The sequence below is a fragment of the Nyctereutes procyonoides genome, unplaced genomic scaffold (assembly GCF_905146905.1).
Source record: "Nyctereutes procyonoides isolate TBG_1078 unplaced genomic scaffold, NYPRO_anot_genome, whole genome shotgun sequence".
Taxonomy (NCBI): Eukaryota; Metazoa; Chordata; class Mammalia; order Carnivora; family Canidae; genus Nyctereutes; species Nyctereutes procyonoides.
The window spans coordinates 41,461,562-41,479,228 of NW_026575131.1; the positions used below are offsets into that span (position 1 = coordinate 41,461,562).

The window sequence follows — 17,667 nt, forward strand, 5'->3', positions numbered from 1 at the left end:
ATTTAACTGAAGAAATAAAATTAGAACCATTAAAATGCAATAAAATCAAAATATAATTAAGTTCTGAAAAGGTCTGGAGTGATTCTTGGAAGGGCTGGGCCTCGAAGGAGGTTGGGACAGATTCAGACACCTCAGCATGTGAGCCAAGACCCGGAGGTTCGCGTGGACCTGATCTGGATGGCCCGCCGCGGTAGCGGCAGTGCCTCAGAGGCTGCGTTTATTGCCTGCCATAAAGAAAATGCCTTCCTATATCACTTTTCTCTGAATGGGCTCTCTCCCAAGCCATTGTTTCCAGCAATGACAAGTCCCTCTTGGATGTGTTTGCAGATGCCCCTCCGCCGCAGCAGCAGCCGCCACCACCACCGCCTGCAGATGGAGTCCCTCCGCCTCCTGCTCCAGGCCCTCCAGCGTCGGCCGCCCCCTAGCCTGGAAGACGGGGGCAGCGTCCTCGCCCAGCGCCGCCAGCTGCCGGGCAGATGATGAGACTTGAGTTCCTCAGCTTCCTTGGGTTTCTTTTAGGATTTTTCTTCTCGCGGCCCCAAGCATACATCCCATATTTCCCTATTCCTCTTGCCAACCCCTCTCCGTGCTCCCACACCTCTTGTGTTAGGTCCTCTGCCGGCCTGCCGGGAGGCAGGGAGCCTGCAATGACAGTGCGCCCTGGTCATCCTAATGGTAACCTGCGTCCCCCCCCCCCCCCGCCCCCGTCCTGGTGTGGGGTATACTGACAGTTTCTCTGCAGGTCCTATCAACATTCGAATTTTATGTCTATTGTCTTGCTTTCCTGCAGTTTTTGGCTTTGTCTTATGCTTATGTGGATAATGCTTTATAATCATTATGTTTTGTTTTTTCTTTTGTCATTGTTGCTTTAAATGGGAGCATCCTAAGTTCATAGGAACCAAAAAATGGTGATGGGCAGAGGGAATAGCCAGAGGGGACAAACCTAAAGGCATTATAAGTGACCTTATTTCTGCTAATCTGAGCTAAGATTGGTGCTGATGGTGAAGTTGCATGAGACTTTTGCCCCACATAGACGCACCAAAATTCAAAGAGATGGGGACGGGACCCCACTGATTTTATTCCTGGTGAGGAATGTGAGGACCTCCACCCCGTGTGGCAGAACACGACCCTTTAGTCCCCGGTAGGGGTACGCACAAGCATTAGAGCAGACCCACTCCTTCCCCAGGCCGACCGATTCTGGCTTTCTATGCAGGTGCTTCGTTGGATTAGGGGTGGGGCTTGGGGGAGGCATTCCTTTGTTCCCTAGACTAGCCAGGAACATTTTAAGAGCCTATGGCAATGACTACCCAGTGAGTCTAGTCCACTAGTCACTGCTTTGTATTCATTCTTTGCCCCGCCTTTAAAAAAAAAAAAAACTCTAAAACGGAAAAAAAAAAAGTGAGTAGATAGTGCTAAACATTTTAGCTCATGGAAGTTGGTTAGGATGGCTGGGGGTTCAAGTCCCCAAACTACCTCTTGCAGTCCAGGGTGAGTGGGGTTTAGTGAAGCGGTACTTTAGGTTTGGGACGGGATTGGAGAAGTAGGGCAGGATCAAGGGCCTCTCATACCTTCTCCCTTCCCTTCCTGAGATCTCACATTCCATCTGTCGCAAGGTTATCAGGAAGATTCTGGGGGCACCAAGGAACTCAGTTGGCAATCAGAGCATCATGCTTTGAACTTTGGGGTACTCAGACTGGGAGATGAGAATGCCATTCCAGACGAGGAGCCACAAAAATGCCTTAACTTGAGCTCATTTCTACCCCTGCTAATGAATGACTTGAGAATTCTTGGTTTTCTCTTCTTGTCCTTCCTCCATCCCCTCTATCCTTCCATGGATGGGGGAAGGCTGTGTTTGGTGGAGCTTGATTTCCAAAGTACCTGGCCTCTTCACATCACATTTTCAAGTGGCAGTTTCATTATTTAGAATGCAAAGTGGAACACCTTTTGGATATCTTTTTCTATATATTCTGTAAAGCTTTACATAAGAGAGGGTATAGGGAGGTGTTTGTAAAACACCTCAGTTCTTTTTTCCTTAGTATCAGAAAGCAAAAAATAAATAAATAAAACCACAATTAAGATTTGCCTTTCAAACCCTCAGGTGTTGCCTCTACCCAGGTGGCCCTGGTCACCATCAGAATACTGGAGCCAAGGAGACCTTGTTCCTTGTGTGTGTGTGTGTGTGTGTGTGTGTGTGTGTGTGTGTGTGTGTGTGTGTGTGTTCTGGACTCTTGGAGTGGAAATGAGCTTGTTCCTGCTGGAGTTTAGTTCCAATGCATTTGCCTCCAGAAAGATCCCAGTGCCTTTTGACAATGGCCAGGGTTTTCCCTCTTTCCTACCAGTCTTTCCCAAAGGAAACGCATTCCAAATACTTATCTTTTCCACTGGGGTCTTAGAAAGAAAATGGAATTCTGGTTCATACTGTGGTCCCTTGTAACCTCAGGTCTTTAACGTGATCACTTTCAAATTTAAAAGATCCAGGTGGAAATATTTTTACTATGCTGGTAACAATTCTACAGAATACCTGAATTCTTAACACTGTTATGTTTCAATATAAGTGGTGACTTTTTCTTTTCATGTCTTTGATCTGGTTTCGTTCCTGTAATACAGCCACCCAATTTTGTGTGTGTGTGGGGGGGGGGAATAATACGTGGTTTTTGTACAAATCTTTTTCAGTGTGTTATTTTGGAGAAACGAAGGGAGGGAGTTTTGGGAGATGGAGGAAATTGGATCAAGAAGACCTCTTTTTCATCAAATAAATGGAACATTTCTGGATTCTAGTCCCATTCTCTGCGTTCACACACCAGTCTCTTCATGTGTCCTCTGAAGAGCCTAAATATTCAGCCACATCTGGTCCTGGTTAGCAGGGAGTTCAGAGATTCAGGGCTTCCTGACTGACCACCTTCATGATGCTTAGGAGCATACAGTTAAATGTGCCTTGGCCAAAGTGAAGAAGGGAGTGTGACCAATATCCTGGCACCCCCAAGAGAAGAATGGGTAGTTTTGTTTGGCAGGCTAGAGAATGTTTGGCAGGATGCGGTATAGAAAGCCCCAATTTGGAGGCAGGCCTTGAGGTTGGTTGGTTCTGTAAACCTTAATTTTAAGGACAACCTTTGAGCATCCACAGGTGTAAACCCTGTGCAGAAAACAGGAAGAAACCATTGCTTTCAAGATGCTTATGATTCCAGCAAAGCAAAGGAAGTGGATTCTGGGCAGAGAGGTGAACGTTTGGCTCCTCACAGAAGTGTGCTGGGTGGGTTGTGCTTTGTTTTCTGACCTATTCCAATTCTGACCTCTAGTAAAGGGTGCTGGGACAGGCAGGGTCTCCCAGAGTTCCTGTACTTCCCAAGGGTGAGGAAGGTGAACCCTTGACCCAATCCAACTAAAGACTGGTTTATAAACTTGAGTGCAAGTTCTTTGCAAAGCATAACAGGACATGTATAATCAGCCAGTCTTTCACAGGTTCTCAGATCTTTACTGTGGAGTGGTTCCCCCACATGTGATCTAGGATAGTAGTTCTACAACCTCAGTCCAGATCAGGGTCACCTAAAGGATTGTTCATGTCCAAGTTGCTGAGCCCCACCCTCAGAATGGATTCAGTCTGAAATACTGTGTTGTATTGTTTTTGAGAGAGGTGGGCAGCAGGAGAGAGTCTCAAATAGGCTCCATGTTGAGCATGGAGCTGCACGTGGGCTCAATCTCATCACCCTGAGATATGACCTAAGCCGAAATCAAGAGTCAGAGGCTTAACCGACTGAGCCACTCAGGCACCCCTTAAATTCTGTATTTCTGATAGATTTCTAGGGGGAACCCTGATGCACCTAGTCAGGGGACCATCCTTTGAGAACCACTAGTTAGGAACGTTGTGTGGTACAGCAAGATCTATGGTTCCTGACCGTTCATACAGTAAACATTTGAGGCTATTACATGCCAGGCATTGGACCTTGCACGCAGTGAAGTCATAATTATAAGGTAAGCAAGACCCTTATGCTCCAGGCCACTTACATTCTTGAGTGAGGGGGAATTCAAGACCATAGTTAATATTATCTTAGATCGTGCCAAGTGTTCATGAAGAAAAAGAAATGGGGTAATCAGTAGTTTTCTGGGGGGTAAATAGTCTGCAAATTGGATGTGTTTACGTGATTTCTGTTCTGGGTGTGGTAACCTGAGGGTTCCCCTTCATTCCAGGAGAACCTCATCTGAATAATCAGAGCACCCTTTTATCTGGATGCCCAGTGCCAGCCCCAGAGATTTCATTCTGCAAACCTCTCTGCCTGTGGTCTTTATTGTAAAGCCCCTGCTTTCTGTTCTACCACTCCTGGAGCGTAGCTGACTTCATTTGGTCTTGTTGAAGAAAGATTTACTGAGAACAAGGTGAAAGCACTTTGATCCCCTGTGAATGGATTACCTCCATCTAAGGAAGTTACCTTGCAGAATGGAAGTCTGGGACCCTCAATGTTGGATCTCCTTGTGAACAGCTCCCCTGGACTTGACTTCCCTGTGGCTTGTTTTTAGGCCTGCCACCTCTCTTACTAGGAAACACCTTTGACCCTGAATTAGAGCTGAGACAGTAGGGCCTAAGGAAGAGAGTCCTGTGACTCAACCCCCAGCCCTTTTCAACTCATGGGACCCCAAGGAGAGAGAGACTTGTCTGATCCCCTCTACCTGCTCTTGGCCTGCCTTGGAGAACTGAAACCAGCTTTATTCCCTACTGTCCCCAGAGGCCTTTCTATACCCTTCCAAACCCATGGAGAGCAGTCAGGTGACACTTCTGGCAGCCACCTTACTGCTACAGACCCTTAAGGTACAGCTTTTGCAGACTTACGCAAAATAGGCATCCCTTAACACAACCAAGACTGGAAAGAAAATCCCTCCCACTCTCCTGTGGCAACCTACCACCTCAGGTGCCCTCACGACCAGGTGGTCCTGGAGCAGCAGTGCCATTGGAGGGTAATACAGCGCTTTGCACAGGCTGGTTTCTGTGGTTGGCTTGGCTCTGACACTGGATTTCCCACAGTCATCCAGATTGACTGGCATTCCTTGTTCTGGTCTGCTTATTGTGTGTACCTATGGGTTTCCTGAGAACCACCTGGAGAGGTTGCCTGCTGAGACAGCAGGACTCCTGCATACAAGCCTAGTTGCACCATGTCTGAGGCTGTGCTGGCTTGTGCTGTGTGGCTTTCTCCCAACTGGCTTGGCTTTGAGATAATGAAATTCAGGGGCTTTTCCAATTTTGCAGCAGACCCACTGCCCAGGCAAGATGGCCACCTCTAAGTTGTGACAGTTTTCTAGGATGAGTAATTGTGCAATGGAGAGTAGAGTTCATGTAGCAGGGAGGTGTTTGTCTGCACAAATAACTCAGGGCCCCTGACTCTTGGCTTCTCCCCTCTTCCCAGTAATGGTACAAGAAGGTCCACTAGCAGTAGCCCATCACCAAAAATGGTCAGAGCTGACTGCCCTATAGTCCATATCCCCTCTGGGGAGAGGCCATACTTGATGGCCCTTTCTGGCTCTGACCTAGGACATGAGTCTAGATTCTTGCCACGTTGTATGTAGCCTGTTAAGAAATCATGGCGTTGACTCAAATGCCCAGGTGTGGGGACTGGGGAGAGAGGCAGGGCTTCCATTCTGCCAAGTGAGGCCTGACCTCTGCATCTGGATTCCTCTTCTGAAATTAAGAAGCAAGAATGAAGAGGTTTGAAATCAAGATCTTAGCTCAAGTTTCGGCCTTACCACATCATTAGCATGATCTCTGTCAGTTTGCAAATACGCAAAGTTGTAAGATATATAGCAGGATTGTGAAGAACAGGACAAATTAGAGTACTAGGAAAACTAAAAATTCACAAAAATGTTAGTTACTACTGAGGACTTAAAGCCAGAAACATGCTGCTTCCTGTCCAGACTGAAGTATACCCCCAGCCATGGCAACTGGAGCAGCCCCTGCCCTGGACAGCAGCCCCTAGTTAAGCTAGAGGCTTCCTATGCACAAAGAGGCAGGCTGTAGCCATGGCAATGGGCCTTGTGCCTGCCTTGGTACTGGAGGCAGGTTGCCAAACCCAACAGGAACCTCTAAGGCATGTAGAAGCCCTTGCCTCACAAAGCATCCCTGATGCCCAAATGCACGAGACTCAAATGTGGGGAACATGGGTGTAAGCTCTAGACAAGTTAATTTCCCTTTCTTTCACTTTGCAGTTCCTACATCTTAGATCCCTTTTTAGCCCACCCTAACCTCTGTGCCCAGAAAAAGGACTACTGTCACTGGACACTATGATTACCACTTTCTCATAAATGAGACGTGTTACTCCAACGTCATGCAGATTTAATGCCGAATCCTGCTCTTCCTGTCACACTCCATTGCCTGAGGAGCTTCTCCCATTTGTCTCGTGGAGGTGTCTCCAAACTCCACCGGTGTGCTGTGCTCAGTTCTTAAACTGCTGGTGAGGTCTAGGGAGGATCAGAATGAAAGTGAATGGCAACCACTGATTTAAAACCCCAAAATGAACAAAATGGTTGAAAGAATTTGTCTCCAAGGTAGGGTAGAAGGTCGTTGAGGAAAGTGACATTTCATGTTTTACCTTCTACCATATGTTTGTTATAATTCAGAAATTGAATTTCAGCCAGCCTGGCTGTCTCAGTGGGTGGACCATGCAACTCTTGATCTCCAGGTGCTGAATTCAGACTCCATATTGGGTGTGGGAGCCTACTTTAAATTTTTTTAATTGAATTTAAAAGAATACTTAAATATTTAATAAGATATATTAAAATGAGGAACAAACTAGAGTAGCTGGAGTTTTAACAAAGAAATAGGAGAAGGGCCCCATTCAGACCTTTCTTGTGAAAATCATGGCAGTAGTCATGTCCCAGCTGTCAAGGCCCCATCATGAGGCCTCTTTCCCAGTCGGGTCTGGGGAAGGAGGCAGTAGGCACCAAGATCCTCCACTCTGACAACCAGCACCACCCAAGAATCCAGGTGACACAGAGAAGCAAAGGAACACATAGAGACTTGTACACAGCTCGAAAAGAAAATATGGAGATAAGCCTCAGAGATGGGGTTGGAAGGCACCTGGACAGTGCCTCTGTGGCCCACCAGCAAGTACAAAGCCCAGCCCGGCCCTCTACTCAGAGAAGGTTGTGTCCCAAACTGGTATTTACTGTCCCCCAGAGGCAGCATGAAGCCATGGAAAGAGCCTCAAGAAGTCAGCCCCTGTGAAGGAAGCTACAGAGGCAGGTTTCCGGGGTGGGAGTACCTGGTTGCCATCCATTTGTTCATGCTGCTCCTGGCCTTCCTCCAGGGGCCCCCCTGTGCCTGCCCTGTGCATAATGTGCCTTGCAGGCCAGAGGGAAACTAGGAGAAGGAGGTAGAGGGTGTTCAATTTCAGGGACAGGCTGAGAAGACTTTGCAGAGGGGAAAGGTGACAGGAACTGAGCTTTCTGACGTAAGGAGTTTGCCAGGCTGACTGGCAAGGAAGGGAATACCAGCAGCCTGCCTAAGAGGCTGCTGCTGCAGTGGGAACACACTTGGAACCAAGGCAATCCCATCCAGAGACATGCACTAGGACGCGAGGAGATAGATTCCCCAACTTGGTTGTCTTTGTGGCTGGCTCCCTAGGGACAGAAATGGGAGTGCCTTTCAAATACCGTAGGTGTCACATCTGAGGTGGTGACCCCGAATGTCATCATTTGGGTCAATAACACACCAAGATGTGGATGGTTGCCTTGGGCGATAAGCTAGGTGACTAGCCACAACCCCCCCACCGAGCAGGGCTCTGGGGATGAGGGGTCCTTGGCTGAGCAGTGAGCTTTGGTCAGCCCGCAGACGACTCTAGCGCCAGGGTCTGGAGCCCGCGCGTCCCTAGGCTGCCATCTAGGCTGCTTGGGTCTGCCCAGGACCTTGAGCTTTGGTAGCCTGGGACACATGGGGATGATGAATCCTGGGAGGAAGGAGCCAGGCTGTCCCAAGGAAGCGAGTAGAAAGGCGGGGTAGCCGCAGTCTCAGGGAGGTCTGGCCCCCTGACCCTGGGGTGCGTCGCGGAGGGCCTGGCTGTGCGGGGTCTGGGCTTTGGCTGTGGACGGATTAGGTCTGATCCGATTAGGGCCTGGGCCCTCGGCTTCGCCCAGTTGCCTGGCGCTGCCGGCGCCCGCCCCGCCCCGCCCCCGTGCGCACCCGCATACCTCCCAGAGCCCCTTCCCCGCCCCGAACGCGGCATTGGCGCAGAAATCCGACAGGCTCCGTGCGCCCCGGACTCGGCTCATTTCCACAGCGCGAGCTCGGGCTTCCGCCCCCTGCGGCCCTTCCGAGCCCCGCCCCGAGCTTGCGGGTGTCTGGGCCCCCGCCTCCGTGCTCGCCGCGCGGCGGGTGGGTTCCTCGCGGGTGGGGGGGCCCGTGCCAGCCCTCCGCCGGGAGGGCGGGCCCCGCCGCGCAGGTCTCCCGCCCGTGCACCTGTCGACTAACGCCACGCACGGCGCTGCGCTCCGCACCCACGCTACTTCACTCCGTGTGTCTTGGCGTCCGGGCGGGGGTCCGTCTGTCCCCGCAGGCGGACCGCGCCGGGCAGGCGTCAGAGCTACGTGCGGCGGGGCGGGCGCGGCGGGCGGGGTGGGGGCGGCGCCGAGCGCGGCAGCCGCGGCGCGGGAGGCGGGGAGGCGCGGCGCGCCGGGGACAGCGGCGGACGGCGGCGGCGGCATGCGGCTTCTCGCGCTGCCCATCGTGGGCTGAGACGGCCGCAGCGCGGGCGGGAGGCGCGGCGGCCGGCGAGCCGAGGGCGCAGCCAGCCGGGCAGACCGCGGACAGCGGTCGGGGCGCCGCGCCATGGGCCGCGCCGGGGGCGGGGGCCCGGGCCGGGGGCCGCCGCCGCTGCTGCTGCTTCTGGGGGCCACGCTGGTCCTCGCCGCCGGGGCCGCGCCGGGTAGGTACCGACTGCGACCGGGACCCCAGCGGCTCTCGCGCCTCGCCCTGGGCCAGGGTCCCGCGGGCCTCGGGGACAAGCGGAGTTCGCGAGCTGTGGCAAGGGGGCGGGGCAGCGCCCTGCCAGCGACTGGGGCGGGGGAAGGGGCGCGCGAGGAGCTGGGGTACTTGGCGGAGGCCGAAAGGTGGGGGGCGGGCCCGGGCCGCGCCAGGGTGTGCGCGGTCGGAGGTGCCGGCTGGGGGTGGGGCCTGGGTGGGCGGGGCCTGAGGGTGAGACTAAGGGGCGGGACCAGGAGGTGCCGGGGCCATGAGGCTGAGAGCTGGGGGCGGGGCCCGGGGCGGGGCGGGGCCCTGAGGGTGCGACTTCGGGGCGGGGTCTGGAGGTGGGGTGGAGTCTGAGGGTAAAACCTCTGCCTTGGGCGGGAGGTGGGGGCCCCTGTCGGGGGCGGGGCCCGAGTGGGAACTCCCGGGGAGGGGCGGAGCCTGGCGATGGGCGTGGCCTTGGGGCGGGGCCTTGGGCGGGGCCCTGACGTGGTGCCCCCTCTCTCCGCCCGCAGCGCGGGAGGCCGGAAGCGCCGTCGAGGCTGAAGAGCAGGTGAAGAGCGTCCTGGCGTGGGAGCCACGTGCCAACAGCACGCGGGAGAAGGCTGGCCCGCCAGCTGCTGGGGAGGAGGAGACCTCGTGGACTGCACCTGGCGGCCAGCCGGCCGTGGTGGGGCCTGGGGTCGGGCCAGAGGAGGCGCTGGAGGCGTCCGCAGCTGTGACCGGCACAGCCTGGCTGGAGGCTGACAGCCCGGGCCTGGGTGGAGCGACCGTAGAGGCTGGCAGCGGCGACACCCAGGCCCTTCCGGCCACGCTCCCGACTCCGGAGGAGGCCCTCCGACGTGCATCGGTGGCCCCCGCCACCCCCGAGACTACAGAGGCCAGCGGACCACCCTCCCCCACTCCTGGCGACCAGCTACGCCCAGGCCCCGAACTCCCCAAGGAGAGCCCCTTGGAGGTGTGGCTGAACCTGGGAGGCAGCACACATGACCCGCATGGGCCAGAGCCCACGTTCCCCTTTCAGGGCACACTGGAGCCCCGGCCGGCGTCAGATATCATTGACATCGACTACTTCGAAGGATTGGATGGTGAGGGCCGTGGCGCCGACTTGGGGAGCTTCCCGGTGTCGCCAGGAACCTCAGAGCACCACCCCGATACTGGGGGAGAGACCCCTTCCTGGAGCCTGCTTGACTTATACGATGACTTCACTCCCTTTGATGAATCTGACTTCTACCCCACTACCTCCTTCTATGATGACTTGGAGGAAGAGGAGGAGGAAGAGGATGACGACAAGGATGCAGCGGAAGGTGGAGACCTGGAAGATGAAAGTGACCTTCTGGAGCCCACTGAGAAGCCTGGGCTGAGGCCAGGGCCTGGCCAGCCCACCAGTCGGTGGCATGCTGTCCCCCCACAGCATACTCTGGGGTTGGTCCCTGGCAGCAGCATCTCCCTCAGACCCCGTCCGGGAGAGCCGGGCAGGGACCTGGCCCCGAGGGAGAACGGCACTGAGTGCCGCAGCGGCTTTGTGCAGCATAACGGCTCCTGCCGATCCGTGTGCGACCTCTTCCCAAGTTACTGCCACAACGGCGGCCAGTGCTACCTGGTGGACAACATAGGGGCCTTCTGCAGGTAAGGATGTGGCAGGCAGGTGCACAGGGGCTTCTAAAAGAACTCCCAAGAGTGTTATGTGAGGCCAACTCAACAAAGAGGGTGACATGATGGGCCCAACTTCCAAGAGATGGTGCGTTCCCAGGCCAAGAGGATCCTGGGATTCCCAGGTCAAGAGATGCTCATGCAGATATCTTCTATGGGGAATTGCTTCTTAAATGTACTTCCTGTGATCTCATCACTAGGAGAGATTCCCCAGAAGTAAGATTTTGTATTTCCTCCAAGCATATGTCCTTTATTCATGCTTGGAGGAAATAGTGAAGGGACTTTACTAAGGGTTTTGGAAAGCCACCTTCACTGTCTTGAGGGGTTTTGTTGGAGAGTTTTGGCTACACTTACACAAAGAGTAGGCTTATAAACCTACTCTGGAGGAAAGAAGGCTGCTGAGCACTCCCTCTGAGACATGTGTAGTGGGAGGGAGACCCCTTCGACCTGCAGAGCATGCGTAGCGGGTGGGCATGTAGAATCACAGTGAGGACCTCCTCGTTGGGAGCCCACCCAAGAGCAGCCGCTCAAGTAGGTCAAGTCAAGCAGAGTTTCTTTCTTGGTAGAGCAGATGTGGTGGGCTTTCTTAACTTTAGGTTATGGCTTTTTCCCTTCTACCTTGATTTTTTTGTCCTCCTGGGGATCCCCAGCACAGCATGTTTTAAAGACCCAGAGAATTTAGTGTCCCTAATGACATTGTCTGCAACCTACCATCCCATGCCTCATTAGGAGTACTTACACACTGCCCTCATGGCAAGGTAGTTAACCTGCTGGAGAGTTCACTGGCTTACTCTGGAAGAATCACAAGTCAGGGGTGATCTGCGTAGTTTTAGCTTGTCTCCTTCCTTTACAGGCCCTAGAAGTGGAGTAGAACCCCCAGATTCCTCTGGGACTTGTTTGTTGGTCCTAGGAGGAGCATTTCTGAAATCTGGGTGTCTCTGTGTCATTCCTGATGTTTCTTTTTCTTGGATATTTTGGAGGAATGTGAAGCATTCAGATTCTCTAGGTCTTGATGTTCCAATTGAAGAATAATATATAGAAAGCATGAATGTTATGCCTTTGGCATTAGAGCTTGACTTCCAGTTTCTTCTTTCCTATAAACGATCATGAAATGATTAGGGTCAATCATATAGGCTGTGTCCACACAGTTCTGATTGGAGGGGTCCAGTTATTGCTGAAAGGAGGAACTGTCATCAAGAAATTGTGGCAACAAGACCTTGCCAGTTGGTTAAGGGCTACCAGAAATCTGTGGAAACCCTGTGATTTTGCTCCACAGGCTTTGGTTAGTGGGACTGTAGTGATGATTTTAGCCTGGGAGTGCTGAAATCTCTGCAAAACCAGTATCTTTCGTCCTATTGGAGGCCTGAGTTTTCACCTTCCAAGTAATCTTCCCATCGCCGTATGAAATGTAGAGCCCTTGCTGCCTCTGGAGACCTAGGAAAGTTCCCAGAAGCTCCTGGAGCCCTTAGGACTCCTGAGTAGAAAAGTAAGCTTGTCCTCAGTAGGCTGCACGGCTGTGCTGACCAGGGATCCTCCGGTGGGTCCTGTGTCAGAAGGGCTCTTCTACGAGTCCTCCCACCAGTTCCCTTTGCTCACCTTCTCTCCCAGGATCATGCTCGGGCCTCCCTCCCAGAAACTCCTCTTCCGGCTGTGTACGCCCAGGCTCCCCAGGCTCGGCTATGGCTCAGAAACTGTTTTGCATTCTGCTCACAGGAGTCTGCCGAGCCCTCAGTTGCAGACTGCAGCATGCCTTTGTCTCTGTCACTCTGACCCACTGCAGGGAAATGATCAGAGCTGTAACAGAAGTCTTCTAGAACAGTGGGTTAATGGTATCTTCGCCCCCCCCCCCAACCCTGACTTCAAACAGGTAGCCTCTCATGACTGCAGAGGCTCAGTTGGAAAAGAAAGACTTTCCCGTTGGTCACGTCTCCTCACTCTATTCTGGGTGCAGAGTAGCCAGTTCTCCGATGCATAATTTCCCCTTTTCTGGACCCCTTTCTCTTCTCTGTCATTCACCCTGGGGTTCATGTCCTCCCTCCTTTGCCTGCCTCTGTATCCTTCCACATCTTTCCTCTTTGAAGCAGCCTGGTTCCCATGGAAACAGCAATGTCATTGGAAGAGTTGGAGCCTGGGAATGTCCCCAAGGGCAAGAGAAAGTCACTCAACAAAAGGACTAAAACCCACCCAGAGGGTTGATTCTCACTGTGCTTTCACGACCGACAGCTCTCATGATAATAGGACAGGACGCTCTAGGGGCAGAATTTGGGGGGCCGCAGAGATAGGAGGAGAACACACATCCATCTCTGTGTTCATCCTTGTCTGTCACTTCCTTCTATTTCAGTGTCTGGGTGGCCTCATGAGCTAGACAGGACTGCAGAACAGCAAGATCGGTTTTTCTGTGTGCAGTGGGTTGACTCCTTTTGTAGCCAAGGGTCGTATTGTCATATTTTCACCCAGAGCCAAGGGCAGGGGAAGCTGAGAATCCTGTGATTGTCCTCCTTGAGGCTGTGAGGTAGAAAACCAGAGTTCCCAGCCTCTGCGGTCACTTAACAGTCATGTGAGTGACCAGTTCACTCTGTTTCTCGGCAACCTGGTTATCTCATCTATATCCTGGGCCTCAGAGCTGTCCTGCTCACTGCATCGGATGGTTGCACACAATCTCTGCCATGAGGTCTGCACAGGCCAGTGACATCATAGTTCCTCTAGACACTTGTAGAAATGAACTGTTGACGTGAGCAGGGGGCTTAGGGACCAGCGCCTTTCCGTGGCCGTGGCTACCGCCCATCACCTCAGTCTCACTCTGTCACTGCCACAGGTGTAACACACAGGACTACATCTGGCACAAGGGGATGCGCTGCGAGTCCATCATCACCGACTTCCAGGTGATGTGCGTGGCCGTCGGCTCAGCCGCCCTCGTGCTGCTCCTGCTCTTCATGATGACAGTGTTCTTCGCCAAGAAGCTGTATCTGCTCAAGACAGAGAATACCAAGCTGCGTAGGACCAAGTGAGTTGGTCAGCCAGCCCCACCCTGACCCTATGGCTGCACGCCTCCATCCGATCCAGGGATATTGTCACCAGGGTTCCTGGCACCTGCTCTGCATCCCTAGTTGGGTTTTTCATACCAAAGTCTCACCCGAGTTTATCCATTCCTGCACAGAACGCACTGGCACTGTCGCAGAGGCCAAGCCCCTGTGGCACGCTGCGGCTGTATGGCTCCATTCCCAACACCCCCCAGCCGGGCATAGAGGGTGCTTAAAGAAAAGGCACCCAGTGACCTCCTGGCTGTGGTCCCCCGTGTAAGTTACTGTGCTCAGCCCTCCACCACCTGACTGCACCTGCTTCCTCTGGGTGTTTGGTGGCCACGGCCATTGTGGGGATTTTGCTCACAAATCACAAGAAGTAACCCCAGCTCCCTCAGATTTACTGAGTGAGTGCTGAGGAGAAGGGGTCCGCCAGGGCATTGCTGGTCCAAGATTCTCAACTCTTGGTCCAGACAGAAGTGCAAGGAATCTAGGGAAGTCCTCTCTACCTCTCCTGAGTTTAGGGGATGGTGGGGCCCAGGCTCAACTTCCTCTGCTGTGGACTTTAAGGGCCAGATGGGAATAGAGTCTCACTTCAGCTTCTCTCTTAGCAGAGGAGTGACTGCTGTGTGCATGTGAGAATCCACACACGTTTACCTTTAAGTCCATGCCTTGAACACTTGGATGTGACCTTACACACTGTGAGAGAATCACTCTCACTGAGCAAAGTAAGGAATGTTATGGAGCTTCACAGGAGTCACAAAAGGAGGAGGTTGCAGTTCAGCTTCCTTGGGGTCCAAGGGACAATTTATGCAGAACTGCCCCCACCTCCCTTTTGACCTGTTACCCCCTTACTCCCCTCCCCGCTGACCTGAGACTCACTCCAGAGAGTGCAATTGAAGGACTTTCCCTGGGTCCTGGGAAAAGGACAAAACGCCATCTGTTGCTCCTCTGCCGGGTCAAGCCCTGCCATGTGCAGATGCCGGCGGCCGCCTGGAACCTTTCAGCTCAGCATCCCCGGGGCCGAGGGGGCCTCACCATTGTAACTGTGTGCTGAAGCGAGGGCCAGATCTGTGCATGTGATCGGAAGCCAGGACCCTTGGTTCCTCACGCCTGCACCCGGCGGGTGGGGGCGGGGGTTTGACCACCCATCAGGATAGCTGCTGAGGAGTGGAGAAACAAGAGCGGTGGCCAGAGACGGGGCCTCGGTCCCAGCCATCCTTCATCAGCAGGTTGTGTGTTTTGCCCAGAGCCCTGCCCCCGCGGCCCCACAGCTCCTGATGCTAGCTGCCTCATTTCCCCAGGCATGCCTGCTTTCTTTCCCAAGCCCAGTTACCGCTCTGAGAACGCTACATGTACTCGATGCACTCCAGCTACTGCCGTGGTTTACTGACTCTAAGATGCACATTTTCCCCACCACATATTAACGTCTCTGAAATTGGATTGTGTCTTACAATCACTGGCTGCTTATAACCACTGTTGGCCAGATGGCAGTCGTGATGTAGTTGTAATTGCCTAGCATTCACGATCCTGGCCAGAGATGTTCATATCGTTGTCATTGCTTAATCTAAAGTCTCAACGAGTGACTTCCAGGATATGATAAAAATTCTTGGTGATAAGAAAGTACTGGATCATGGTTTAAATGGTAGGAGTTTTTTCTCTGTGGTGCATCAAATAACGGCACATCTTATTACGTTCTGTGGCACTTGATGAAATAAGCATTTGACCCAGGAAGCTTTCGTCAGGTTTTGCTATGATCATTGCACTCATGTTTCTCCCTGCTCTCTTATGTCCTAACCAGCAAATTCCGGACCCCGTCTGAGCTCCACAACGATAACTTCTCCCTCTCCACCATTGCCGAAGGCTCTCACCCAAACGTAAGGAAACTACGACACTCTCTGTATCTCCTTCCCACTATGCCGGCACCTTGGCTTTCTGTGATAACTTATCTGTCAGGTGACTCGTCTTCTTCACATGCCCCCTTATCCACAGGCACATCCCCGCCCCTGCCCTGGCCTGTAGTCCGTTTCAGAGCATGGAGCCTCTCCTCAAAGTTCTGGAGGTCAGCTTAGAGTGACCAGTTGGGGTGGTGACATGGGACTAGGGACAGGATGGTGCTTCACTTCTTGACAAGCAGAGTTACAGGTAGTACTGAAGACCTTTTTCTAGGATGACTTGTGATTTTTAGCTTCATCTAGACTGTAGAAGTCCGATTTGTCTTTCTCCATGTCTTTCTACTTTCTGTATCAAGAAGAAAGACTCTGCTTTCATCATGAGGGTACTTCCTGGTGGTCATGGAAGCGAATGGTGGTTGCTCTTTGGGATGGCTGGGAAAACAGTGTCCTTTACACTGAGGACCGAAAAACGGGCAGGTTAGAGATAACGGGAGCACAAAATACTGGTCGATAGTAAGTCTAGTAAATTCTGTTCTTAGGAGGATGCGCTCATAAATATCAGTTAAAACTCAATAGAAGATCCCAATAGATCAGTTTCTTTTTTTTTTTAATTTTTATTTATTTATGATAGTCACACAGAGAGAGAGAGAGGCAGAGACACAGGCAGAGGGAGAAGCAGGCTCCATGCACCGGGAGCCTGACATGGGATTCGATCCCGGGTCTCCAGGATCGCGCCCTGGGCCAAAGGCAGGCGCCAAACCGCTGCGCCACCCAGGGATCCCCCAATAGATCAGTTTCTAAAGATCCTGGCCTTCTAGTGTGTAATCTGGACCAGACTAACCAAAAGTAACCAAAGTACTGGGTACTGTCAGAGAAAATTCCATAAGTAAAGCAAAAACCAGTTATATCCAAGCCTGAGAATTCGTCATGTGACACAGGCTCCGTACCACAAGGTAAATGCATTGATACACAGATAAGGGAGCTAAACGCAGACTCTTCAGATGGACACGGTGATGATAAGAGAAAATTTTGAAGAAGTTCTTTGGAATAATGGGGCACAGCCATCAGCTCATAGAGGTCTCAACAGTCGAGGCTAGCACTGTCCAGTGGAATGTTCATGAGATAGAGATGTCCTGTGTCTGCACAGTCCACTCCAGCAGCCACAAGCTACCTGCAGCTGCGGATCTCTCTGAAAAGTGACTCATGCTACTGTGTGAAACAACACAGATCTAGACCATTGTTTTCCTTTTATAGTTGGGGACAGTGTAGCCCCAAGAGGGGAAAGAGAGAATAATAGTAAATATGACCTTGTTCACCAAACCCCAGGGAAGACCTTGGCCTGGTGGAGGAGGAGCAAAGGGGTGGCTTTAAAGAAGAAATGAAAGAGGTTAATTTTGGATCATTTTGTAAAGTCTTTGGTACAAAGGGGAGAGTAACAGATATGATTTTACTTGATTTTACACCAAGATATTAGTAAGTTCAAGATGGATCTAATAACCCAGGACACCAGATGTCTTATAAACCTCAAGATTGATAAACATGGTAATCACCCCATGAGATTAGTACCTTGAAGGCAGGAAGAATCTTCCTCATCTCTGTACACTCCACCCCTACCTCACCCGGCCCCTCAAAGTAGTATGCATGTAGTCGCCATTTATGGAATACTGGCAAATGATGGCCTTCTGTGGGGTCTTCTGGTTCCATTGTATGCGTGGGTCAGCAAGTCAGACCTATACAGTAGTTCCCGCAGTCAGGGTATTCATTGTCCAGAGTGCAGGAGTCCTTAGGAAAGTTTCTGATGCGTACATTTTCTGGTCTCCCAGGTGTACACAGACACCTTTCCTCTTCCCAAAAGGGGAGGGGAGGGAAATAGCTCCTCTTGGAGGTCTTGGTTGCATGAGCCAATACAGAGGTTTCCAATTCTTCTTGTAGAAAGCATGGCATTTGTCCATGAATGCTCCCAGTGACCTTGGGTTCAGAATATGAAGCCTTAAAAATAGAATGCAGCAAGGGCTGGGCAGCTATGGTGGGCTCTGCCTTGGGGCTGTGGGGTTGTCTGGGTAGCACTCAGAACATCCCTCAGTGAAGAGGCAGGATGAAGATGAGGCTCTGGTGGTCTCTGGGACCTCTTGGATCTTGGCAGGTCATCTCCACC

General features: G+C 52.4%; 2 protein-coding genes across 4 annotated transcripts in view; both read left to right on the forward strand.

Annotated features, from left to right (window-relative positions):
* Positions 1-2,772, forward strand: part of SMARCC1 (SWI/SNF related, matrix associated, actin dependent regulator of chromatin subfamily c member 1) — a 169,436-nt gene extending 166,664 nt beyond the window's left edge. Inside the window, exon 28 of the mRNA XM_055343264.1 lies at positions 328-2,772. Within this exon, the coding sequence (XP_055199239.1) occupies positions 328-425 (98 nt within the window). The 3' untranslated portion in view covers positions 426-2,772. The remainder of the gene's footprint in view (positions 1-327) is intronic.
* Positions 2,773-8,669: 5,897 nt separating this feature from the next.
* CSPG5 (chondroitin sulfate proteoglycan 5) overlaps positions 8,670-17,667 on the forward strand; it is a 28,217-nt gene continuing 19,219 nt past the window's right edge. For all 3 annotated transcript variants that reach the window (XM_055342734.1, XM_055342735.1, XM_055342733.1), the window contains exons 1-4: positions 8,670-8,903; positions 9,460-10,573; positions 13,413-13,601; positions 15,419-15,494. In XM_055342734.1, coding sequence (XP_055198709.1) covers positions 8,807-8,903; positions 9,460-10,573; positions 13,413-13,601; positions 15,419-15,494 — 1,476 coding nt within the window. In that variant the 5' untranslated portion in view covers positions 8,670-8,806. The remainder of the gene's footprint in view (positions 8,904-9,459; positions 10,574-13,412; positions 13,602-15,418; positions 15,495-17,667) is intronic.